This window comes from Cyprinus carpio, chromosome B18, assembly GCF_018340385.1.
Source record: "Cyprinus carpio isolate SPL01 chromosome B18, ASM1834038v1, whole genome shotgun sequence".
NCBI lineage: Eukaryota > Metazoa > Chordata > Actinopteri > Cypriniformes > Cyprinidae > Cyprinus > Cyprinus carpio.
The window spans coordinates 18,836,728-18,862,076 of NC_056614.1; the positions used below are offsets into that span (position 1 = coordinate 18,836,728).

General features: G+C 37.2%; 4 protein-coding genes and 1 non-coding gene across 6 annotated transcripts; 1 reads left to right on the plus strand and 4 right to left on the minus strand.

The window, feature by feature from the left end:
- Nucleotides 1-254: 254 nt before the first annotated feature.
- On the minus strand, nucleotides 255-5,262 carry LOC109110109 (RING finger protein 141). The gene is made up of 6 exons (XM_042744205.1): nucleotides 5,146-5,262; nucleotides 3,780-3,974; nucleotides 2,854-2,962; nucleotides 2,507-2,688; nucleotides 2,294-2,401; nucleotides 255-1,488 (listed from the first exon to the last, which is right to left on the minus strand). The coding sequence occupies exons 2-6, from the start codon at nucleotides 3,911-3,913 to the stop codon at nucleotides 1,338-1,340; spliced, it is 684 nt and encodes a 227-aa protein (XP_042600139.1). The 5' UTR covers nucleotides 3,914-3,974; nucleotides 5,146-5,262; the 3' UTR covers nucleotides 255-1,337.
- Nucleotides 5,263-5,441: 179 nt separating this feature from the next.
- Nucleotides 5,442-7,895, minus strand: LOC109110104 (lymphatic vessel endothelial hyaluronic receptor 1b). Its single transcript, XM_019123144.2, has 6 exons — nucleotides 7,494-7,895; nucleotides 7,198-7,363; nucleotides 6,647-6,786; nucleotides 5,911-6,408; nucleotides 5,738-5,819; nucleotides 5,442-5,660 (listed from the first exon to the last, which is right to left on the minus strand). The coding sequence occupies exons 1-6, from the start codon at nucleotides 7,573-7,575 to the stop codon at nucleotides 5,483-5,485; spliced, it is 1,146 nt and encodes a 381-aa protein (XP_018978689.2). The 5' UTR covers nucleotides 7,576-7,895; the 3' UTR covers nucleotides 5,442-5,482.
- Nucleotides 7,896-10,400: 2,505 nt separating this feature from the next.
- On the plus strand, nucleotides 10,401-15,652 carry LOC109110112 (trichohyalin-like). 2 transcript variants are annotated; one of them, XM_019123155.2, is made up of 8 exons: nucleotides 10,401-10,592; nucleotides 11,180-11,320; nucleotides 11,995-12,195; nucleotides 12,299-12,486; nucleotides 12,650-12,863; nucleotides 13,615-13,713; nucleotides 13,817-13,884; nucleotides 13,956-15,652. In XM_019123155.2, the coding sequence occupies exons 1-8, from the start codon at nucleotides 10,428-10,430 to the stop codon at nucleotides 14,110-14,112; spliced, it is 1,233 nt and encodes a 410-aa protein (XP_018978700.2). In that variant the 5' UTR covers nucleotides 10,401-10,427; the 3' UTR covers nucleotides 14,113-15,652. The 2 variants fall into 2 exon arrangements, with proteins under 2 accessions (XP_018978700.2, XP_042600141.1); XM_042744207.1 differs by having other exon boundaries at nucleotides 13,959-15,652.
- On the minus strand, nucleotides 14,416-23,684 carry LOC109110573 (eukaryotic translation initiation factor 4 gamma 2-like). The gene is made up of 22 exons (XM_042744206.1): nucleotides 23,229-23,684; nucleotides 22,434-22,542; nucleotides 22,040-22,134; nucleotides 21,693-21,758; nucleotides 21,490-21,615; nucleotides 21,148-21,250; nucleotides 20,791-20,922; nucleotides 20,555-20,621; nucleotides 20,303-20,454; nucleotides 20,083-20,193; nucleotides 18,626-18,808; nucleotides 18,373-18,511; nucleotides 18,127-18,290; nucleotides 17,931-18,041; nucleotides 17,495-17,623; nucleotides 17,268-17,372; nucleotides 16,955-17,170; nucleotides 16,601-16,859; nucleotides 16,303-16,507; nucleotides 15,999-16,207; nucleotides 15,773-15,894; nucleotides 14,416-15,649 (listed from the first exon to the last, which is right to left on the minus strand). Exons 3-22 carry the CDS (start codon nucleotides 22,048-22,050, stop codon nucleotides 15,584-15,586), a joined length of 2,676 nt encoding a protein of 891 aa, XP_042600140.1. The 5' UTR covers nucleotides 22,051-22,134; nucleotides 22,434-22,542; nucleotides 23,229-23,684; the 3' UTR covers nucleotides 14,416-15,583.
- Nucleotides 17,710-17,886, minus strand: LOC122140503. The gene has a single exon (XR_006157182.1). It is a non-coding gene; the product is annotated as a small nucleolar RNA SNORD97 (small nucleolar RNA).
- Nucleotides 23,685-25,349: the final 1,665 nt, after the last annotated feature.

Consider the following 25,349-nt stretch of genomic DNA (forward strand, 5'->3'; position numbering starts at 1 on the left):
ATCTTTTGTCACAAAATCTTGTGTACTTGAACTTGCACATTTTGTACACCAACAGATAGTTAAGCTGTTTTGTTTTGCTTTATTTGAATATTGCTTTCAAAGTAAAATAAATAAAGAGGCCTCAAAAAGAGCCTTTCGTGAGGTGACTTAATATTCCAGATAAACAGAAAATAATTTTTTTATTTGACCAACACTGCAGCCCAGTGGAAGTAGTGGGAACTGCTACAGCCTTCAAACAAGAACTAGCTAGAACAAAATATTAAATTTACTTTATTATTCGAGATTTACACAAGAAAAGGGAACACCAGACATCCCAGTTCAGTCCATATTTAAAAGATCTCTCCTTTGAAAGAACACCCTCACAAAAGAAAACGGGAAGTAATGTAATTTTCTCCAATAAAATTACTACCATTCATTCCAATCTCTATAAATATGAGAATATTGCAGAAATGGACATTTTTAAAACTAGATTAGTAGATCTTGATAAACTAGATTAAATCTTAATAAACCACCACACAAATTTAGACTTTGCTCTATACATATCTTTATAATACAAGTGAACTCCCTAAGCCTACAGATTCACAGTCTCTCATACACGCAAAAGTGCAGAATGAAAAGTCTGGGATTTCAAACCAGAAAAAAACATGGCTAACCTCCACTGAAAGCGTCAGTGATGCCCTATAAAATAAAGCTTTCGTTTGCAACTAAAGAAAACAAGAAAAATTAGCTCATTCTCAAATGTTAATCCATCCTAATTATGTTCCATAATGAATGTTATATGAGAGTCACACCCTATAATTAACAATTGATCCAACTTACACATAGGTAAGGAGTTCATGTCAAACAGATCAATACAGCTATCGTTAAACCTAAGATTATAAATGCACATCAACTGTACAGTTAATGTTACGGAATCATGTGTGACTGAATTACAGCATCAACACTATTAAACTGCTGCAAATGCTGATACTGTGATGCTTATTCAGGTATTACAAGGCCTTTACGGAACAAATGCAATTAAGTGCAATTACTTCACAAACAAGATAAAACGGCAAGTGCAACGAGGAAATGAAGTTTTACAGCTACATATTGTCTAGCATTTACCTACATACAGTTTACAGTCACATGTCTATGGATTGGTCAGGTCAGGTGTTATAATATGACGCATTAACCTAAAAATAGTTTATTAAAAATTCAAAAACTCAGCAGTTATTGCCTCCAGTGAGTGAAACTATATAGTGCAACAAATACCCACAGTCACCCTATGAAATAACTGTTTAAAGAAGGTCATCTGTTATGGGGAGACAGTGAGTATGACAGTGGCACAGTGCTTCATTTTAAGGTCTGTGTGGGTGCCCGGCTTCATCCGCGAGATTGAGAATGTACCCAGCTATATCTTCCTCCGTGGGAGCATCTGACATGACCCAGGATTCATTAGAGGCAGTCACCTGAATCCGGCAGATGGGGCAGTTTCGGCTCTGACCGCTCCTATATGAGGCACAGATACACAATGGAGCAAGGTTTGTCATGCCTGATTAAAATGATTTATGGATTTTATCATTTTTTACGGTCACAATGTTGATCCAAACATGTTTGACGTTTTTCTTTATACTTCCAGTAGGTTTAATTAAGGAAAATAATCTTGAGATACATGAGTTATATTGAGATTTTATGGCTTTGTTCTGTACAGACATATGGTATTTATTATATTTGTGTTGGTCTTAAAAAGTTTTATATTTGGTTTGAAAGACTCTGCAAACCTTGGATTCAGTTCACAAATTTGAAAACTGAACTGGTCACAGTTCAGACCAAAACATTATTCAGATTTTCTGCTTTTGTGTTCCATGGAAGAAAATAAGTTTGGAACAATAAGAGAGTGAATGATGACAGATTTAATTATTTAGCTAAACTGATCCATTTAAGAGACAGTCCACCCAAAATTGAAAATTCTCTCATTATTTAGTCATCCTCATGTTGTCTGAAATCTGTATGACTGTCTTTGTTCTGCTGAACACAAAAGAAGATATTTTCAACAATGTTGGTATCCAAATGTTGGTGAACAATTTTGGTTCCCATTGACTTCCATTGTATTTTTTGTCTATAAAATGAAAGTCAATGGGAACCGACATCCCTCAAAATAGCTTCTTTTGTGTTTTCAAAGAAGAAAGTACGTCATACAGGTTTGGTACAACATGAGGGTGAGTAAATGATGACAGAATTTTCATTATTTGACTGATTATGTAATAATATATCATGAATAAATAAATCATGATAATGAATCACAGATTCATACCACTTGTCAATGCACTTCTGACAGAAGCTGTGTGCACAGGGCAGAATAAGGTCTGCTTTCCCATCCATGCAGATACAGCATTCTTCCTCATCAGTCAACTGTTTCACCCTGTTACAGAGCAAATTTTGCTTGATGAGACAATGAGTCATCTATTATGCATCATTACATCAGGTACAGATTTGGTAAACCGAACAAATGCAGTCTGTAAATTACCTGCCCATCCACATGCTGGCCTGGCAGGTGTCTTCGGACGACAGCGGTCCAGAGGATCCCTTTGCTGCTTCCTCTGAACAAAATACTTCAGCTGCCTGACTTGTGATGTCTTTGTAGAGCTGGATAAACTGGTACAGATTCATAATACGGGAGGCCTCCATCATTCCATCCTCCTTGTTAATCTACAAGCACACAGAGAGAGCAGTGACAATTGCCATCCCACCCTAGACAAACACCAATCACACATTTCAAATTTGCAGTACAGAGCAAATGACTATATTATTTAGATTGAAAATCATTTTAATATATTCCACCTATAAATTCAGAGGTCTGTATATTAATCTCACCTTGGTGCACACTATTCTCACAGCAACCTTCCATAATGCGGTTGCATCAGATCCCGGCTGCACTTCAAACAAAAGATGTTTCTTTTGGCCAGAGGCTAGTTTAGCAGTTCTGTGTATAAAAAATTAAAGCATATTACCTATCACATCACATCAGACTGGATAATGTGTATGTTTTCATATTAAACTCCAAACTTAAAGATAAGCATAATGTGTATGTTTTCATATTAAACTCCAAACTTAAAAATAAGCATATATATATATATTTATGAATAATAACAATAATATATATATATATATATTCTTAGCATTATTATTTAAAAAAAGTTTACTATTTCAGTAAAATTCAGTATAACTTTACACATAACAGGTTAATAAGAGATTTGTTTCACGCCAAAATCATTATGAAACGCATACTGTTTACGTCTTGTGGCTATACAATTGAAACTGTAAGTAATTTAACAATTATGAATTGGCCATTGCACAATCCCATTGCAAGTGCCTGGCTGTAACCCAGACTGTTGCTTTCTTTAATGATTTAATAAAGTCCTAATATTTCCTACAGAAAAATGTTCCAGTACTAATTTTAAACAGCTTTCAATGATACATTTAACATCCAAACCTTATGAACATTTGACTAACATAAGCTCATATTTAGATTTCCCTTGCAGGATAAGAAACACTTTATGGGTAAGCATTATATAAAAGATGGACAATAGGGAAATTGCATTATACATTTATTTTTTATATATATTATTTATTATTATAATATTTCTATCATGAGAACTCTCTGAAAATATTAGCATGTTAACGGATCTGCTATGCTGCTGTAGCATATATAATAACTTGTAGCAGACCTATACAGGTGGAGCTGGGGAAGGTGAGGGTTATTTTGTCACTAAAATGATTAATCCTAACACCTCACTTACACATCATTGAGCTCTGCCACACGACCCAAGAACTCATCATAGGTGAGGTAGCCACTGTCACGCACTAGCCCCACATGTTTGATCACTTTCTCAGGGAGTCTGGTCACTGCCTGGCCAGAAAGCTGCTGGCCCATCTTGGCTCCAGATGGAGGGCTTCTTCAAAACAACTCTAGACCTCATTCACTGCTGGAGGCGCTAGATAAGAGAGAATGTTGACACGACACATCATGCAGTGTGACGTGCTACACTTCAAATAAATTACTTTAAACAGCATTTTCTTTCACATGGAATTTTATTACCTCATGTTAATTGATAGCATGCAATGAATATTTGTGTCAAATTCATTTCTCACGCCAAATGTATATTTAAGTGCAGTTAAAAATGCTAAAATGTGCTCAAAAGGGTCAAAAGAAATGGTGGCCTGTCACAGAACCCAAATATTTCTTCATAGGGTCATAGACAGTGGGGTCCAAAACTCTGAGACCACATTGAAAACTTAGGAATCAAAACTATAAATAGAGTTTTGGTTTATAGATATATGTAACTGATGTAATTTTGTGACACTGTCACTGATCATATTAACTTGCTTGCTTAAAATATAGGCTACTTAATCTATAAGATGCTTTGATTTGAATCATTCTCAAATTAAATGGACAACATGATCACAGTTCAATGAAACAATTTTTAACTTCTTAATTTAACCTTTCACTCAAATTTCGCTGAAAACATAATTTGTAATTGTAGAGAAATGGAAAATTAAACATGGACCCCACCATCCATATATTTTTCCCTAAAATATTGATAAAACTAAAATTTATTCTCATATTATTAGTCAGATAAGTCACCTACAGAGAAACAATATGAACGTTATGTGCCAAAAAAAGCATGGTCACTAATGAATCATATTAAACTGCTGATATTAAACGACTCAACCTACTTATATATTAATATTAATTACTCTTACTACATCAGTCATTTTTCATAGATATCGATGAAGGTCTCATGTTGTTAGTGACATTAATCCCGGAACATTTATTCATAATATATGTGCACCGATACTTTCGAAATAAACAGGTGTTTATTCATCTTCTTACCTACCCTATTGTTAACCAAAAATAACAAACTGTCTTTCAAAAAACGTAACAACCAAGTAGACAAGTGAACCATATACATTTGTTTCAGAATGTGAAAAGGCGGTTTAAACATAGACGATGCTGATATAAAACATTTAACGTTACTGTTGCTACTAGTGTTAGCTTGGCTAGCCAAAACAATACATAAAGACCGTAACGGAAACACACCCGACACTTAGTGTTAGCTACAAATGTACAAAAAACCAGTTAGATGAAAATAAGTGACTACAAACCTGCTGACATTTGTTTTATCCAGGCAAATATTCGAGATGACAAGTAAGATGATAACAAGAAAACATTGACGCGGGTTGATGATGTCACGAGCACGCTCAATGGTAAAATCTATTGAACCTTGATACTTACAGACAATTAATATAACTAAGGAATTTATAGAGTACAAATTATTATCACTTAGCCTTATCATACAGCACTATTAAGAGTAGTATTTACATCCGTTATTGATATTTGAAAGTAAAATAATATTTAAAAATGAAATGAGCAGCAAACTTAAAACAAAGTAGGACTAACATTTGAATTTTTTATAAATGTTTTTATAAAATGCAGTGTTTTTTAGGGTGAGTCCGGGTCTTGTTCCATTTGAAAGATGATGTTGCATATCCCTTTGTTTTTGTCTTTGCTGGTCTGTTTTGGCGTACAATGCCTCTCACTTATTTGTTTCCACATCTCGGTTTCAGTAATCTCGTTTGGCCTCATTCTGTCCCAGGATGGAAACCGTTGTCCTCTTTTACTAAAGCAAAGCACAATAGTCCGTGAAGAGTATGCACGTAACAACTGTTTTCTCATGACAGTGGATTAAACACTTACATTTTGAGATACCAAGCTGCACCTGCCGCTGCCAGCAAGAACAGTAGCACGATGGAAATGATGACAAATGTTTTGGGAGATGCTAAAATATAAAGAAGACAAAAGAGTGTGATAAAATTAATTTGCAAAGTTATTCAATTATTACGGAGGTGATCTAAGTTTCAAAACCCAACCTCTAATGTATGTACTGGTCTGGGACAATGCAGGCTGACCTGTTGGAGTTGAACTATGCTGAAGAAGAAAATGAGTGAATGAATGAGAGGAAGACGAGGGGGATGAGGTTGAGAATTTGCGTGAAGTTCTGGGAGATGAAAGAGACAGAGGGCTAAAATGAGTGAATGAATGAGAGGAAGACGAGGGGGATGAGGTTGAGAATTTGCGTGAAGTTCTGGGAGATGAAAGAGACAGAGGGCTTGTTGTTGCCTGGGAACTGTCACTGATTTTAGAAAGACTAAGTGTTGTAAATGTTGTGGAGGAAGTGTTGAAAGCAAAGGAAATGGATGGGGTGGATGTATAGGGAGGAAGGGATCTTGATGTGTAGGCAGGAGTAGAGGTTGACTTAATGGATGATGGATGGGTTGTTTTAGTGGAATAATGGTTGTTTGTTGGTGTTCTTCCTCCTGTTGAAGATTGAGGCCTGTTCGATGTTGTTTCAAATGATCCATCAGGACCTGAGGTGCATTGTGAGATACATTTTACTGACAATCCTAGAAGATTTATTTACTGATTTTAAGTTTACAATTTCATGTTCGTAAAAAAAAAAAATTTTACAAAAAAATAAAAAGTAAAGAAATCAGAGTATTGTAATTTTTTTATTGTACTTTTATTTTAAACATCATCATTCCCAATTTCAAGACACTGATTATTATGATGAAAGTATTTTCAGAAACATATTCTACATATAATTACCTGCTGGCTTAAAACAGTAAACATCAAACATTTTGCTGATGTCAGTTCTCCAAACAGAAATGCCTAAATTGTTTTTACCACATTTTTCGCTTCTCTCGATTCGAGGAATAACAGCAATTTGCTCCTCAACCCAACCAAACCTGTGTGAAAACAAGATATCTTCTAAGAGTGCAATCTTTTAGAAGAAACAGGACCTGTAGAGTTCAAATATAACTTCTAAACATCACACACACACACACACACACACACACACACACACACACACATTTCTATTCTGATAGTGACAATACATTCATTATACAATTCATTATACATTTGGGTATGTAGTGTGTTTGTAGGTCTTCATAAAGAATGCCCATATTATATTTAATTTAAATGAGTCTGGTATTGTACTTTGAAATTATGTATATAAAGCATCCAGGTTTTTAAATGTTATTTAAAAACAAGAATCATATTTCCTAAATGAGCAGATCAATACCATTTATCTACAGTCATATTTTAAATTTGACTATAATGTCTGTTTAGTTGTCATTCATTAAATAGTGATTTACCTGCATGTCTGAAAGCCATTATTGTTTGCTGTTTCCACTTCAGCCTTTTTAGCAATTCTCATTTTAATAGCCTCACATGCTTCTCTGGCTGTGGTGGCATTTAAACTGTACACATTGTTCTTGGTTTGGACTAACAATACTCCAGAAATTCCATCATTTGTAGGGACTAAAAGCAACCAACAAAAGATGGTTTTAATAAAGTGCATTAGTATAGATTCACAAACTATTAATTTTAAAACAAACCAACAAACAAAAAAAGCATTTAAATCAACAGAACAAGAAAGAGATAAACCTACCTTGGATTAGACTCACATCTACACAGAATGTGCTTGTAAATAAGAAAAGCGGTAGACATAATTGTAACCAGACTCTAGCCATGACTGCAGAACATGCTACCAAAACTGTCCAGAAGTTTGAACACAATCATTCTGATGATGCTGCAGAAAGAGACCCATGAAATTAGGAAACAGGAGGTTGAGGATGATCTGTACGATGACCTTCCCAGTGAGGGCATTTAAAGCTAGGGCAGAGGACAACTAAACAACTTTCACTTCCTCTGGTCGTGCACCAGTTAAGTAAAATATCTCTGAACTCATTTGATATATCATCCACATATAGACATTCTGCACAAGTTGGAAAAATATCTGACTTGCATTCCATATCGGAGTCACATCGGAGTCAGTCTCTCTCTCTCTCTCTCTCTCTCTATTATTTTTTTTTAATTGTTGTTATAATTACTAGACATTTAATTCAAGTTAAATTCATTGTAAATGTAAACATAAAACTTTGTTGATGTCCTTAATGATTTGTTATCCAACTGAAAAAATATTTCCTCTCAAAAAATGTTATAAGCCTAATGTGTAGCATCTGTGACGTTAGCAGTAGACTGCTGAACTAGGCCCGCTTTCTTCTGCAGGTCATTCTTTCCAGTGTTCTCTGTGATCCTGAAGGCTAAATAAACAGAAAGGCTCATTACCACATCACTTTTAAAGCAACCAGCCAAGTTGCATGCTATTGCGAGAAGCTCTGGGACCGTGAACAGTAAATTACAGGCTGTATTAGTGTATAGTGATGACTTATGCAGGCAAACATAGAAAGCATCTCCTCTGAATGAACCCACAGGGGAGGTGTAGAAAATTACAGGAAATTATTGAACGCATCCTGTACCGTTTTTGCAGATTCAATAATTATCCAATCTCTAAATTCCTGACTTAGAACAAAAACACATCTTTCCCTGACTTTTCTGAGAGCACAGGAAATAAACCATGACAAAAGGTTTTGACTGGGATTTTCCATATTATTCTTTTTACATTTGAAGAATTTAGTGTTTTCTGCTTGTTATATTACTAAACTAGTTGAGGTCACAAAAAGTAAAAAAAAAGTGTTTTTTTTTTTTGTTATTTCACAATAGCAAAATCACAAACAGAGCTATCTGGGCCAGTGGAACTTGTTCTTATTTGTGCCGCTTCACTCTGCTTGAATAATACATTTACAATGGAGGGGTTTGAGTTTCCTTTCTCTGTAAAGTAAAGGGAATCAATCTTGTATACTATACTTGTAAAGGATCTGGTGTTATTGAGGTAGACTATTACTATAATAGGGATATAATTCAGAAAAATTCTGAATAATAATTTAAGTATGCTATTTACATGATGTTTTAGTGTGTCTTTCACTTGTGAAGTTGTGAAAATGAGTGATCACAAAATAAATAACTATATGGATATGAAAAATTTATTAATATTTTTTATTGTCTTAAACTTACTCTTAGAACAAACTCTAAAAACGTGAAATGCAGGCCAGTCTGTTTTTCAAAATAGTTAGGCGTAACAGTCCCAACATGTCCCCCTGATTACATAGAGAAACAATGGAAAACCAGCACAGAGGAACGCAAAATCACATAATGTGTGAACGGGCCTTAAGTTGAATGCAAAAGCATGTTCTTTTTGAACAGCCCCTTGCAACCCACTAAGCAACAGATGAAAACTGCAACGTTATTGCAGCTAGTACTATTCTCTCTATACACAAAGAATGCAAGTTGCTTAAGGCCCCTGAACCACCAGGGGGCCCCCGTGCTCTCAAAGATGATTTAATGATTAGGGTGGTGCGATTAATGGAATTTTGTTTCGTTCTTGATTTTGGCTTCCAACGATTAAGAAACTGCAATGCCGCATTCTGTTCTTTTAAAGTGCTGCACTGTTGCCCTTCCTACATCATATCTCCTTTCGGAAAGAGATACTGTTCCTCAGAAGGCTTTCTGTGCCCGTGATCCAAGACAGAGTGAAACATACAGACTACATTGGGCTTGTGGTTTGTGGACAAATACACACAAAAATCAACCATGTCTAAAGTGAACATAAACAGTTGGGAAAGTAATCGAAGGCTTGTCAGTATATTAGATCTGTGCATTCGGTCTTCAAATGACAGCAGCCTAATAAGCCTGCTGCTGTCTCTGTCATTAATCAAACAACAAAAGAAAATGAGAGAATCATTCACTGCTCTTCACTGGATAACTTTAGTAACTTTAACAAGAATCAACATGACGGGGCACCCTGACAAATTTTGCTTAGGGACCCCAGAAGTCTAAGACCAGCACTGATTGCAATTATAATAATACTGAAATCCTCTGAAGTAATTTGTACTACAATCCATACCTGAGATGTAAGATGGGTTAAACATTTTTGCCTGATGGATGATAAAATGGAGAATTTCCAAGAGACTGATATAGACTGTTCAGAATGTAATATATCAGAATATCACAGAATATCACATGATCAGAATATCACAGACTCTTGGTAAACACCAGTCACAAATGTAAAAATCTAGACAGTCTTCAGTTCTGTCATCATTACCAGTATGGTGTTAACCCTAACCAGCTCATTTCAGGCTGCTGAGAGGCTATGGTGCAATTAGTCAAGGATGAGATGAGCTGTGTTTGATCCCTTGTGGTAGCGTAGAGTTTCTGCTCCCTGTGAGTTGGTATAACATTTCCTCATAAATTATTGAACTAGGCTGCATGTTGGTGAGTCTCCTTAGTTCCCATTCTATTCACGTCTACAGGGACTTTGGGTCTGCAGGAGGAAAACATATTTCACAACGGCTCAAAATTTAAAGTTTGCATTTGGTTTGCATTTCCTTTTAGAGCGATGAACTTAAGGGCCAGCTCTCATGGAGAGCTTCAGGCTCTGACTTCACTGAGGACTTTTAAGTCTCTTTCTCACAGCAGCAACAACATGAGCGGCCGATTTGAAAGCATTGAGGAAATTAAAGGAGTTTCTAAACCCACGCACCCTCCTCGAAGACCTGTACGTGCAGTCCGACCTGTGAGTGCTCTGAGTGCCAGCGGCTCCTTCCTGCAGATCAACCACCTGCAGGGAGAACTAGTGAGGAAGAGGAAGGTAGGTGCTGACATAATGGAGAACATTAGGGCAATGTCCTGTTTGCACATTCAGAACATAGGGTGTATTTTACTAGATCACACACATTAATAGTATAGAATTCTGTATTTGTATTTGAGGTCTTTCTCAAATATTCTGACTTGGGCCTCATGTGATTGACGTGAAAAATAATTTGCAAAAATGTAATTTTCACTGTAAGTTAAAAAATAATAATACAAAAAATAAAACTAATACTTTTCCATATATATGTTGTCTTAGATTTTTTTTTCCTTTTCAGATTAAAGAGAGTTAACCAGAAAAAAAACTGAAACTAAAAGTACAACCATTAATAATAAATAAATAAATAATAATAATAATAAACGTTTACTTGAAATAAATGTTAACTGATTTTTTTTTTCTGTTGTTCAGTTTATATAGCCTAGCTATGTAGCTAGCTAGATAGATACATAGATAGAATAAAAAACATTATAAACTATAAGTATAAATTATAGAATTTTCAACAAGCTGGGAAAGCAAATTCTTCAAAATATATTTTGTCTTACTGGGTGCATACAGTCCCTTATTGCCACCATATCTGTGTTGTTCAGGAATGTGAAGACCTAAAGAAGGAGAACAAGTATCTTTCTAATGAAATTCACATGGAAAGGATCATGATGAGGACTGAGAGTGAGCTCACCATGAGAACCCTGCGCAATCTCAACCAGGAACTCCAGGCCCACGTTAAAGAGGTGTGCACACATCTGGAATCATAGTCAATGTAAAAGAGCAGAACTGCTGGAAATACTAGTCGAATTAGTGTTTTTAAAATAGTTTTTTAATGTTAGGCTACTTTTTAGAAATAATATATTATTTAAAAAAGTGGATATCTGGAGCGGATAACAAATTAATTTCATTTTACCTCTCAGACCTGGCATACACGTTTTTTTCGTGTCACTTAGTGAGTTTCTTCAGAAAGATTTTGTTGACATTTTAATCTTTAATGGTACAATGCTTAATAAAATAGTGTTTATCAGCTCAGCTCAGCGATGTTTTGTTCACAGTGGTAACACACAGTGGTCCAAAAGCGCCACCTAATGTCTGAGAGTGAATTTGGATGTTCATTCAGCACGTCTGCCGCTTTTGTTGCCATCAGTGTTGTAAATTTTAACGGTTTGATGGAAAATGAGAGCAACTCGAATAACAATGTATCTAATAATTTAAGAATTGTTCATGAATAAAGTATTTTAAAGAGGATTGCATACTGCACACAATGTTTTTGACTATTTTCTGACGTTTTCTTACTTTTAGATGAGTCGACTAGTCGGTTACAAAATGTCCATTTAAATGACTTTGAAATTAGTCATAGCAGAGCACATCCCCAAATAAAAACATGTTTGACTCTTCTTTCCTTTGTAATAATTAGTTGAAACAGAAGCTGCATCTCAGCCAGCAGAGAGCGACACTGTGCTCCAGGGCAGCTGAAGAAGCGGATAGAGGACGAGCAGAGGCGGACAAGAGCAGGGCACTAGCGGAGGCTCGGGCAATAGACAGCAAGCAAGAAAAAGATCTCACAGTAGCTGACAAAACACGGCTCAGTGAAGAACTACATCTGCTGAAAAAAGAGGTAGCTACAGATACAACATCAAACACATAATGCAAAATAATGCAAATGCAAAATAATTCTATATATGGCTCTACTGAATTCATTTGCATACTGTCATCCATAGCACAATGATGTCCAGCTACTTTCAGCACAAGCTGAAAAGAATTATTTTGAGACCAAGCTAAAACTAGACAGGGTGTCAGGAGAAAAGCAGGCTCTCCATGAGGAGAACAGAATGCTGGAGGATGAGAGGAACACGTTACGACACAAACTGAAGGAGCTGACTGAGGAGAATGTGAAGATAATGGAAAAGTAAGCTCGAAAGCCTTCAGTAATGCCATCTATCTTTGGTAATACAAGCATTGTGAATGGATCCTGGCGTGGCAGCATTCAGGCCATTATAATACAATAAAAGCTAAATAGGAATAGTCTGGTTCATGATGCTGTCTGTCACTGTCATCCACTCTCTCTGTAGGGAGGTGAACTCCAGACGCAGAGCTCTGGTTGCTGAAGAGCAGAGAGAAAGGGCAAATAAAGCCCAGCAGGAAGCGGAGCAGGAAAGACATTTAGCTGAGCGGGAGAGGGAAGATCGCACCAGGGAGTGTCTCAGCTGGAGAGAGAAACACCAGGTTCTGGCAGAAGTCATCAGAGCTCAGGAAGAACTTAAGTCTCTGAGACAGACCAAAGCAGTATGTCCGCCATTCCTTATGTGTGCATCTTGAATAAAGACAGAATTTTGCTCTATTAAAGTTATATTTTTAGTAAGCAAAGATGCATACAATTGATCAAAAGTGACAGTGAAGACTATTTCTACTTAAAAAAAGGTCTTTTAAACTTTCTATTTATCAAACAATTGCAATTACAGGTTCCACTCAAAACTTAAGTTTTAAGTTTTCAACACTGATAACAATAAATGTCTCTCGAGTATCTAATCAGCATATTAGAATGATTTCTGATGGATCATGTGACACAGAAAACTAGAGTAATGACTGCTTAAAATTCAGCTTTGCCACCACAGGAATAAATTATATTTTAAAATAGGAATTACATTGGAATAATATTTCACAATATTAAGTATTTTTACTGCAAAAAAAAAAAAAAAAAAAAAAGTCTACTATATTTTACACTTGGTGAGCGTAAGAGGTTTTTTTTCTTTTTCTTCTTAAAAAACATCTTACTGATCCAAAATTCTGAGCAAAATTCTTAGACTGTTCAAATTTTGAACAGTAGTGTATTGATGGAAATAGTAACTTTTTTTTAATTAAATATTCATGGGCATAACATTAAATAATAATAACAACAATAATGACAGAATAAAAATCTAAAAGAACTCAAAATGGAACTATGACCTTGTGAAATGATTGTTTATATATATATATATATATATATATATATATATTAATTGATGGCACAATAACACATGCTTGCATCTCACTTCAGTGTCAAGTTAATATTAAGAGCTACTTCCTGTGTATGACTGAAAGTGACCAGAAGGTTAAGATCCTGAAAAATCAAGATGGCACACCAAGGAATTTCACGGTAATGTTTCTTGTCTGTAATTGCAATACATTATTAAAAAAATAAGTGTAAACACATCTGTTTTGTTACTATATAACAGCATTAAATAACATGCACACAACAGGAAGGAGACCCTGTGTATATCTCCACGCCTGACCTCAACAGTGAGGAATCAGAGAGGAGTTCAGGGAGGTACGTATTATTTATCAAAGGCTTATCTTTGATTAGTAAATGTATTGAATTAATTTGTTTTATCGGCTCAGCAGGACAATGTTTAGGGTGGCTGCACCTCGAGTTGGACGGGACACCGGCCCAGCCCACTTCAGCGAGCTGTCACCAATGACAGACACCCATGAATCGGGATTTTCAAGGAGAAACAGGAAAGTGGAATATTTCTGGATCCCCACTGATGAGGAATAAATGTAAAATGTCTAGTTTTAGATATACTGACTAAATAACAAAATATTGGTTGTAAACCTGTTGCTAAATCTCCTACTAGATTCAATTTGCCTAAATTTAATTTTGTAAATGTTTTAACCTACAAAATGTACTTTAAATGTTGTGCGAACAACCAAAACAGACCAGACAGTACTGTATCCCTGTGGTAAAAAACCCCAAAATAGATTCTGGTAAAATAGTTCACTAGAAGAGATTTAGCACAATGAAATCTATGAAAGGTAAAATTCTCAGAGCATTTCTTACAAAAAATGTCAACTAAAACACTTTAACTGATCAAGTTTTTCCTTTATTGTGAATTCAGCAATAGTGGTGATGAAAACAGCACTAAACAGCCTTACAATGCGTGATCAGAAGCCATTTCCTTTGACAACTCGATTGCAGTTAACATGTTAGCAAACTCAAGTGTACAAGATTAACTTTGTCAAATACAGTTAAAACTCCTGTCAATAAAAGGTTGTCTGAGAACCCCTAATTGACAAGGGCAAAAGCCTTTCACCTCGTTTTTTCTGGATTTTTCCCATTTTCTTTTACATTTAATGACCCATTAAAAGGCAGGTTAAAATAATAACTTTGATGTTTAAGATTGGAATAATTTGCAGCAACATTACTACTGCCATTAAACAATACATTTCTGTTACCTTGTCAGAACACACTGCAGACAACATTAATGAAGTAAGGTGGGGCAGCAGAGGCATCAGTTGACACTAGTAGCTTGATTTCTGCATCTTCAAATGGAAAGCACTTAGAACTACTGCTAGCTGAGATGCATATTAGGTAGTGTGTTGTGCAAAATCAAACTATGCAGATGTTCTGGATCTTAATTCATGACTAAAACTTTAGATATCAGAAGCAGCAGCCTGCACTAAATAACGCTTATTCAGTTGGAGGTAGAAATGGAAACTGCTAACATGTTACAGTGATTACAGTTTTACGGATGTTTAAATCATGTACAAGGGGTGAAGGATATTGCAACCGACCCAGAATAACACTAATAAAAGCGTCTACACCGTAACCTACAAAGGCCATTCAACCAGGATCTCATGATTCATTTTAATCAATCCCCAAGACAGACCGTAAACAAATCAATGGTTCTATATAAACAGTTTCACTTCCGCTGAGACACCGAAAGGTTTTCTGTTCAGTGTCTTGTGAAACAAAAACAAACGTGTAAGGAAGATTTGGCTACCACTTTTTCTACTGAAAAAGCATAGTGGTTCTGAAACTAAAGCCTGACATTGGTTATGATGCGAGAAAACACATTAGAGAAGTTATGATAATGGTATTACTACGTCTTTCATTTAATTCATGAGCCTAGCAGCAGTGTACTGTAATTGGCTGAGTGTGAGCTACTGCAAATAGTGCAGGAGCCAAAGAGAAGACAGCAAGTCATGTAGCAGGAAATTAATGTGTACTAGAAGACTAGTCTGGTTCCTCAGTCAGCTTCCTCCTCGGACTCCTCTTCCTCAGCCGTCTCAAGCCAAGTCAGCCACTGGTTCACCTGGGAAAAAAAATAAAAAATAAATAAAAAATAAAGGGGTTAAACACCTGTAAATGTACATACTTGTACTCAAAAGGGTAAAAACCTTTCCATTTGAGAACAGTTTACAGTGGTTAAACTTACCTGAAATAAAGCTTTTCCTTTTCCAGGAAATTCTTGGGAAATATCTTCTTTCCATGCAAGGAAACATTCCTCCTCAATGATCTCCATGTCATACAAGTTGACAAAGTAGCGAAGCAACATACCTAAATTACAAAAATAAAATAAAACTTAGAGCTTCAATCCTCAAGTAAAAAAAAAAGTCATGGTTTAATTGATTCTGAAAAATCGCAAAAAGTAGTTTCTGTACCTTTTGGGAAAGCGTTGGCATTGCAGTGCACCTGCAGGGCGTACAGGGCACTGACCTGCAGATCAGTGTGATCATGGAGGAACTTCTGCAAGACTGGCTTGAAGGAGAGTAGCAGTTGCTTCTCCTGGTCCAGCTGCTCTTTAGAAGGGGAGGCCAGTTGCTCATCACCTTCGTTCACGCCAAGCTCAGCAAAGATATACTGCAAGAAGCTGTTAAATGGAAAAACAATAATGACGTCAATTATATCAATCACAGTCGCACATATCTCCATTTATGAATGTAATACACAATCAGTGGGCTGTACCTGGTCACAAGTATGTTGATGAAGCCCTTGTCGGTGTGGAGTTTGGGAGAAATGTTGTCTTTGATCCACTTGTAGATGGCCTGAGGGGATGGGTCTGCCTTGATCTGCTTCAGCAGTTCCTTCTCCAGTTTCAACAAGGGGAAAAGGAAATTTAAACCTTTCCCCTCAAGAATCTCCAGCATGCGGTCCTTATTCTGGTCAATTTCTGAGAAACAAAAATCTCTTGTTAAGTAAGTCCTATTTAATAGCAAAATATAAATATTGAAAAACAACAGTTATGTTTATGAAGACGACATACCAGGAAGCATCTTCTGCATGTTGACCTTGCTCTGCTGGAAGAGATCTGTGAGCCACTCACGGTCCTTGAGCTTGGAAGCTTGCTGCAGGCATAGCAAGAAAAGAGGAAAGTGGTTGCCGTTCTCCAGTGGATGAGCCAGTTCTGCCACACTGACTAACTCAGCAATGACGGCCCGTGCTGCAAACTGTGCTAGGTATGACTTCACCAGAGGAATGTCCACCTCAATCTTAGGGCACTGATCTAAGACATTCAGCAGAGCCTGATGACAAAAATCATAATTATGGAAATTAGGTCATGAAAAACTAAATACAAATATTTTGACTGCTTAAGGGGAAAAAAAGCAAGGTAACTTACCTGCATGAAGTTTTCCCCAGTGATGAAGCCCTCAGTACGCAGTGTATGGATAAGAGTGCTAGCCTGTTCCCGGTCTTCGTCAGTCCTCTCCAGAGAACACAAGATGATCTTACTCAGCATCTCTGGCAGAAAGTGTTTGGGAGCTTTCATCTCTTTCACACCACTGACAGCTTCCTCCATGTTCTTACTGTTCAGATATTCAGTCACAATGTTCTCCTGTTGTAAACAAAATCAGGAAACCATTAGAAAAACTATTAACAGCTGATAATGAGAATGCTTTGAACACAAAAGCGTAGTGCAAACAGACACGCACAGTCATTTTCAGCAGTTCCTCCTTAGAAGGTGCTGGTTTCTTAGTTGTCTTCTGAGGTTTCTCCTGGATCAGAGGTGGGTTGGTTTTCAGACCAAGTTGTGGAGGCTAAAAAGAACACATGGACTTAGATTTTTTTCAATGCACAGTCATTCCATGGAATCTAAACTAACTGACATGTGATATTAACCCCAACTAAAGAATTCAGCAAAGCTGAGAGAACTTTCTACCTGTCCAAGTGGTGGAGTCTGTGTTCGTGGAGGCTGAGCACTGGGAGGAATCATGGTGGGAATCTGGGGCTGCAATTTTGGCACTTGGTTTTTATTCATGAGGAACGACTGAGCAGGTCTAAGGCTGATCTGCAAGCATGGATCATGGGAAAACATATAGAACATTATTAGGCTAGTTACAAAGATTAAAATGCTTGATACTATTTTGACAATTTACACCCTCATATCTCATAATCGCAGTCAGCGGACTGGCTGGCAGTTTAAGAGTGAGGGACAGAAGAGAAGCATAAGGAGGAGAGAAAGAACAGGAAGAAACAAAGAACAGAAAGTATGAAAACTGCCATCCAGTGGAATCCCTCAGAATAACGCGTCTTTTTATAATCACAGGGTAGATGATGTTTTGGTTTTACTCAGCACTTAGTGTCTCTTGGTTTACCTCGTCTGCATTGAGCTGCCCCTTCTTAAAGCGCGGAGGCATGTCCTTAGATTGAGCTTGCTGCTGGTTAGAATGGTTCTGGTTTTGGTTGTGAAAATGCTGATTCTGTCCCTAGGGATGTATAGATGTTTAGTAATCTCAATGTTTTTTTTTTTTTTTTAATTGCTGTAAGAGCTGCAAAAACATTTCTGCTTACCTGGTTAGACTTGATGAAAGGCTTCATACCCAAGTCAAACTGTGACTGTGGTTGGGAAGCCATGTGTCCACTGTGGCCATTGAAAAGAGGATTTGTACGATGACGTCCTAGGGTGGGGGAAAATCTGTCCTGGATCACACCTGGACCAGTCCCTATGCCACTACCTGCAAAAATAAGTAAGGTTAAGATGAAGACATGACACATTTCTCAACAAATATAAATATAATTGACAGGTGATAAACTCACCTGGCATCTGACCAAACATGTCAGCCAATCCCCCAAGAGTTTCTCTGTCCAGTTTCATCCTGTTCGGCATGAAAGGGCCTTCTAGGAAGAAGTCCATTCTCATTCCCTGGTTCATGGGTGGAATGAAAACACCCAAATCCTTCAGAGAGGGAAAGATATAGACTTGTTATAAACACTATTTAATTTTTTTTTTTTTTAACTTTAAACTTAGAGTTTTGTAAAAGTAACAAAAAAGAAACCCGTGCTGACTCACTTTCACTGCATCTTGACGAATCTGGTTAATCGTCTTTGGTCCGTTGTCAATGAAAGCTTTGCGAGGAACCCAATTGTTCTCTCTCAGCTCCACGGTGTCCTGCAGTAGGAAACGAATCCTTGCAGGCAAATCCTTGTTGTTCATTAAGGATCGCATACGGCCAAAGTACTGATCCATTAAAGACTGTGGGAAAGGCAACAATAGATGAGAGATCATGCCCACAAATTACACTTACGTAACTTAATGGCTGCATCATCCTCTTAAAACTGCTCCGCAAGAAAAAATGTTTTCATCTCCATCTAAGAACTGTTTGGTTCACAAAAACAAGATTTAAAAGGCACTATGGGTACTTTCCAAAAAGCCACCATGACATTCCAATCAGCCATGTCTGGTTCTTACAAATACAAAGCCAATACAAAGCCAATTTCTAGCAAATTGACCAATTTTAGGCACAAGGTAAAATAAAGTACATCATTCAATCATATTCCTTTTGTGAAAAACAAATTTGTACTTGAAACTTATGGTTACTGGTAACAAGATCTTTAAAATTAAAGGAATACTCCATCCCAAAATGAAAGTTGTTATTAATCACTTTCCCCCCATGTTGCTCCAAACCCGTAAAAGCTTTGTTTGTCTTTGGAACACAATTTAAGATATTTTGGATGAAAACAGGGAGGCTTGAGACTGTCCCATAGACTGCCAAATAAATAACAGTGTCAAGGTGCAGGAAAGTAAGAAAATCATTGTCAGAATAGTCCATCTGCCATCAGTGATTCAACCGTAATGTTATGAAGCGATGAGAATACTTTTTGTACACGAAGAAAACAAAAGTAATGACTTTAATCAACAATTCCTCTCCTCTGTGTCTCTCCAAATCAGCGTAGCGCCATTTTGGCAAATCCGAGCAGTACGTAGATAGCGTATGCTCTTCTGTGTCAGTCACGCCATAAGGATACGTTTTTTACATGTATTTACGCTTTGGTTTGAAAGCAAACAACACATCGGTGCAGTGTGGCTGACACAGAAGAGCGTACGCCATCTGCGTACTGCTCAGAATTGCCAAAATGGCGCTACGCTGATTTGGAGAGAGACAGAAGAGAGGAATTGTTGAATAAAGTCATTACTTTTGTTTTCTTCGTGTACAAAAAGTATTCTAGTTGGTTCATAACGTTACAGTTGAATCACTGATGGCAGGTGGACTATTCTGATGATGCTTTTCATACTTTCCTGCACCTTGACAGTGTTACTTATTTTGCAGTCTATGGGACAGTCTCAAGCCTCCCTGTTTTCATCCAAATTATCTTAAATTGTGTTCCGAAGACGAACAAAGCTTTTATGGGTTTGAAACGACATGGGGGTAAGCGATTAATGACAAAAATTTTATTTTGGAATGAAGTAACCCTTTAAGAAAATGTGAAAGACGAATTGGTTTTTAAATATTTATCCATCAATGGTACCTTGGCTTTTTCATGGTCGAGTCTGGGCCCCACAGTCCTCATTATCTGACAGAGACACTCCAGATCCTCTCCCATGTCCTTGAGCTGGACCCTCTTCTTTTTCTCCAAAAGCTACAGATAGTGTAGAGAGTGCGAGTCATCAAAATCACTGAGCCACCACTAACCAAAGCACATAATGAAGTGGAACTAACAAGACTGAAATGTTGAGTGGGATACACACTGTTTTGATGCACTTATGAAGGATAGATTCATGGATGAGGTCAAGTTTGCCGAGTTCTCCAATGAATTTGATATTGCCAAGCATCTTGAATTTGGCAATGGCACGCTGCTCCTCCTCCTCAGAGGTGAGAGGGTTGTCTTGTTTGTCGAAGACTAAATGAAGAGACAGAGTTGAATGTTAAAAACCTGCAACACAGCATAATGTCTTGCAATAAAAAAAACACCTAGGATGTTGGGGGAGGGAGTGACTCACTGTCAACATTTTTGGTGCGGTTTTCAAATTCATCTTGAAGCTTGGTAATTAGAAGTCTTCTGAAAGTCTGCAGGCAAATACACAGTATGGTGCACTATTAGAAAAATGAAACTCACAGGGCAATTAATTCAGTACCCAATGATTTATTTGGGAATTATTACACGTAGCTCTTTCAGATTCAACAACCCTTAAATGCGGTTATGCCATACAATTGATAATGGCATTCAGGAACTCACTGTGCTCTGCTTTTGTGATGACTGGATTTCAGGTGTTGGGCCATCAAAGTTTGGTGCATCCTCTGCCAAACGCAAACATAGCTGAGCATAGAGTGAGCTGTATTTGGGCTCTTCTAGGGCTTTGTCTACGATCTACAGGACAGATGACAGAATGAGTAGGTTACCACAGTAAATCAGTAATGTATTTTTTTAATCAAATAAACAAAAGCATTAAACACTTTTCAAAAGCATAACTTTTTTTAAATGTACTTTTTGGTCATTCTACACAACATGTCTACCTGGTTTCTTACATTTATGGTTCAATCAAATTCAGAATGAAACCTGGTGAAAATTTTAAACAGCCAGTAACCGTCTTACCAGCAAGATGATTCCTTTGAGGACAAGTTTAGAGTCTACGCCCACATTGAGAAGCTCAAGGCATAGCTTGTCAAACTTTTCAGGGGTCAGTTTATTAAGTATGCTACAAGAGAGAAGCAAGAGCAAAGAATAAACATCTTGAAACAGTTATAAAAAAAAAAAGGGAACACTGTTTACCACATGTAATTTGTGCTTATCTGAGCTTGAGAGCGTCAGCTGACCCAACCACAAAAACATGCTCACAAGTCTCAGGGCACAATAAACAAAAGAGCTTGAAAACAGAGGCTTCTTTAAGCTCCATCTCTGATGAAATGAATATTCATTCTCCTTAAGGACACTCACCCTCTCACTTTCCTAAATAATGCATCGTGATGTTCTTTGTCATTGGAGGAGTTGACATCTCGTCTAGTGCTTCGTGAAGGAACCCATCTCTGAACGCTAGGCCCTGGGGTTTTCCCCAGGTACTCGCTGAACGGAAACGAAGCGATTAGAGTCTCCAAAGCATATTACAAATCTGGACTGTTCTTGACTTTAACAAACCATACCTGTTACAGACAGTCTTGGGATAGTGCTGAGATGCACCCCTACCTCCTCCTCCGCCCGAAGAAGCACTAGAATTAAAAAAATAAAGCAATACTAGATTAGACAACTTCACAATACCATTCTCACAACAACCACAAGACAATACATAACAGGAGTTGTGGAAACCATTTTAAAAAGCAAAGCAGCAGAAAAAGGAATTGGTGGACCAGTTAATACACCTTATGACTTTTTACTTTAATGTGGCAAGTACTCCAATATCTGAGTGGCTCCATTTTAAGACACCCATCAACAAGAGTTCCCCCATCTCGATCAATTTTCAATCTTCAAAAAATTTAGGCAAATGCTTTACCCCTCGGTCATGAGTTAAGTTAAATCGATTTAACTGTCCACTTGCTCAAGGTGACTGGTGTGGCGTCAACGCAGATGATCGGGTCTAAAACGCAACTGAACCAGCGTGCAATAGAGAGAAATGCCAGTCAATATACAATGTTTAGAGTGTTTCATCTGAGAGTAAGCCTATACACAGACAATCCTGACGTGAAACGAGCTTCAACACTGGTAAAATCCCATTTAAATTGGGTGCCTCAAAATGAAGCCTTTTGCTGAATAAACAATGATGTAAACATAGGCAATTTGACATTATATTTTAGAGTAAATCTAAGCTATGTTTCTTCTATTGATGGATAACAAGTTAAGAAAAACTGGTAGCCAAGTCCTGGCCAATGTGTGATCTTTGATCTCACCTGAAACGAGAAGCACCCCCTTCTGCAATCACACTCTCCACTTTGGCGGCTTGACAACGAAGAATTTTCAAAAGAATAATAATCAAAGGGCGGGGTGGGTAAATCCGAACTGTATTAAAGAGAGAGAAGAAAACACAAAGAAAGAAAGAGTCAAGGAACCATGAGGAAACACAGCTGCCGTGCTCGGAAATGGCTGCGTATCACACACACTGGAGTTACAAGTCTGATCAGATTTAACGATTTCCTCTTCCTGTAAAGATGAAAAGGCCTGCATCAGAGATTGAGAATATGATCAAAAATAGTTTATAGCGCGAATATACTTGGTCGGAATCAAATTACTTATCGTCTTTCATAACAAAAGAGGCCAAACCTTTAAGTTAGCTTGCTAACACAATAACGAGGCTAACAAAGAAAAACGGGCAAACACTAGGTTTGGTCTTTTAAGTTTTCATTTTTTCGAAAGTCTGAAAGACGACCAAAACACCGAATAACGATATCGTAAACAGACACTGATCAACATTTCCACTAATATTAGATCTTCTGCGTAATAGCCAGCGTGCATGTTGTGTTTGGTTATGTAGTATTTTCCACGCTTCGGGATACAAAGAGAAGCCAAAATAGACATATTAATCGATCCAACGACTGATACATACATCGATATTTTATAAAAACAGCAATGCAAGCAGAAGCACTCTCAGGTGTTTGTTCTATAACGACGCCATTTTCTGCATTCACGCACTAAGAGCAGCCATTTTATCTTACGTTAAATAATAATAATTAAGAAAAAAAACCTACCTTTACTAAGGCAACTTCAGTTTTGATTTTGGTTTTGTTCTTCTTAAAGAGAAAAAAGGATGGATATAAAAAAAAAATAGATGTGTTTTTGAGAGTATTGAGACGATAACCGGTCAGACACGATTGCAGCTCACTGTGGGTGAGAAATGTTGTGCGCGAGCCTCCTCCTGGCTGACTGCTTGACGTCACACCGGAACTTGATTTGTATTTGTCAGGACTTTTCGTTGGCAGTAATTTTCCGTTATTATGAGAAGAACCACACTGGCTACAGATATTTTGAAATGGTCTCCTACAATTGTATTTATTTGTTTCAAATCTGTAGTTCTAATTTTAGAATCATAAATTTGATGATAAACAAAACGGTTGGTCATAAACGCTAAAGTTTACACCTGGACAATGACGCTGCATCCAATCAATCGGGCGCACGCGCCTGGCCCGAAGTTAACTTCCGGTCTGTGTTTATCAGTCTGGCTATGGCGCAGCCTACAAACGCAGTTAAATTAAAGGTGATGATTAGACCGAAGTTGGCCTCAGGTGGTTGTGCTTCCCATAAATTTATTTATTTTGTGGCGCTCATAATATCAAAACTGACCGATTTTCCAAAATACTTCGTTGAATAAACATGAGCACGTACTGCACGTTAAAAAATCAAAACGAGGCGCGGGTGTTTTTATATCACTGTATTTCTGAAGGAAGACTATATTTAAATAGTCTATTAAATTTTCGATGTCATTTTCATGTCATCTTGCATGTTACATGCCTGACAAAGCAACGTTTGTGAGCTCAGCGCTGCTGTTCAGCAGTTAATGTACTGGGGAAACCTCCGTTTCTCCCGCTTTAAAGCACCTCCTGCTGGCAGAGAATGAATTTACATTTTCAATAAATCCATCTGATTTAAGCAGCAAACATATTTAGCTTGTTATCAAAAATAATCTACTCTAGAGGGACTACTTGGCTGTTGTTATTGATTCTATTTGGAAGTCTACCGGAAGTTAAGTTAGGGCCACAAAAGCGCGCATGCGCAGTAACGTTTTATGTTGTTGCCGTTGAAACCGCATCTTTGATACAATGCAACCAGTTAATATGGATGTTAGTGTAGGCCTTTACTGACATGATTGTATTTTAAAATATAATATAGGCTATTTTGGACTCTATAAGTCTTTTCTGATTTCCTCTGATGAACTTTGAAAATAAATAAATAAATCTATGCCAGTCATTTAGGTTACTTAATCAATACGTAATCAATCCAATCAATCAATCAATCAATCAATCAATCAATCAATCAATCCCACAGTATATGCAGGCTAGTCATTTCATGCTTCACACACACACACACACACACACACACACACACACACACACACACACACACACACACACACACACACACACACACACGTATGTGTGTGCGCACGTGTGTGTGAAGTTCTTTTAGAGGACCTGTTTGAATTGATAATTGAACTTGAACTGATATAATCTGATAGAAATATGATAAATGTAATAGTTTCGCATATATCCATTAGTGCTGTTGATATTTTGTGAAGTTATTGTCACAGAGCAATGTTTCAATGTGCAATATTTCCTGAGGCTGCCACTAAAATGATGAAAGGTTCATGTTGAAATAGCACTTCTGCGAAATATTGTTAAATTAGGAAGTTGCTCTTATGCCTTAGAAACACAGCAGGTGTAAATGAACATGTCATTTCAGATTTCCAGTTTCTTCAAGACAAGCACAGTGAGAGACAGGGTGACTGAAGCATGAGTTAACACATTAGGCTATTTTCTCCTCTCACTATTCAGAAACAGCTACAACATATTGCATTATTGGAATTAACAGGGCAGTTTTTTTAGCTAACCATAAGTAGTTTTTCAGTGACATGACAACTTTCCTTCAAGAAAGACAAGAAAAGGACTGCAGAATAAACTCATCCAATGACAAAAGTGAAGAAGAATTTGACATTAATAACCGTGAAAATGGCATGGAATTGAATGAGTTTTGACTGCAGATGAGAGAAAAGGGGATTGGATAATGAAGGCTTGAGTAGGTGAGTGTTCAGTGTATTCAATTCAAGACAGATTTGTCTCTACAGAGAGAACAAGGCCAGCAGCATCAAGCAAATG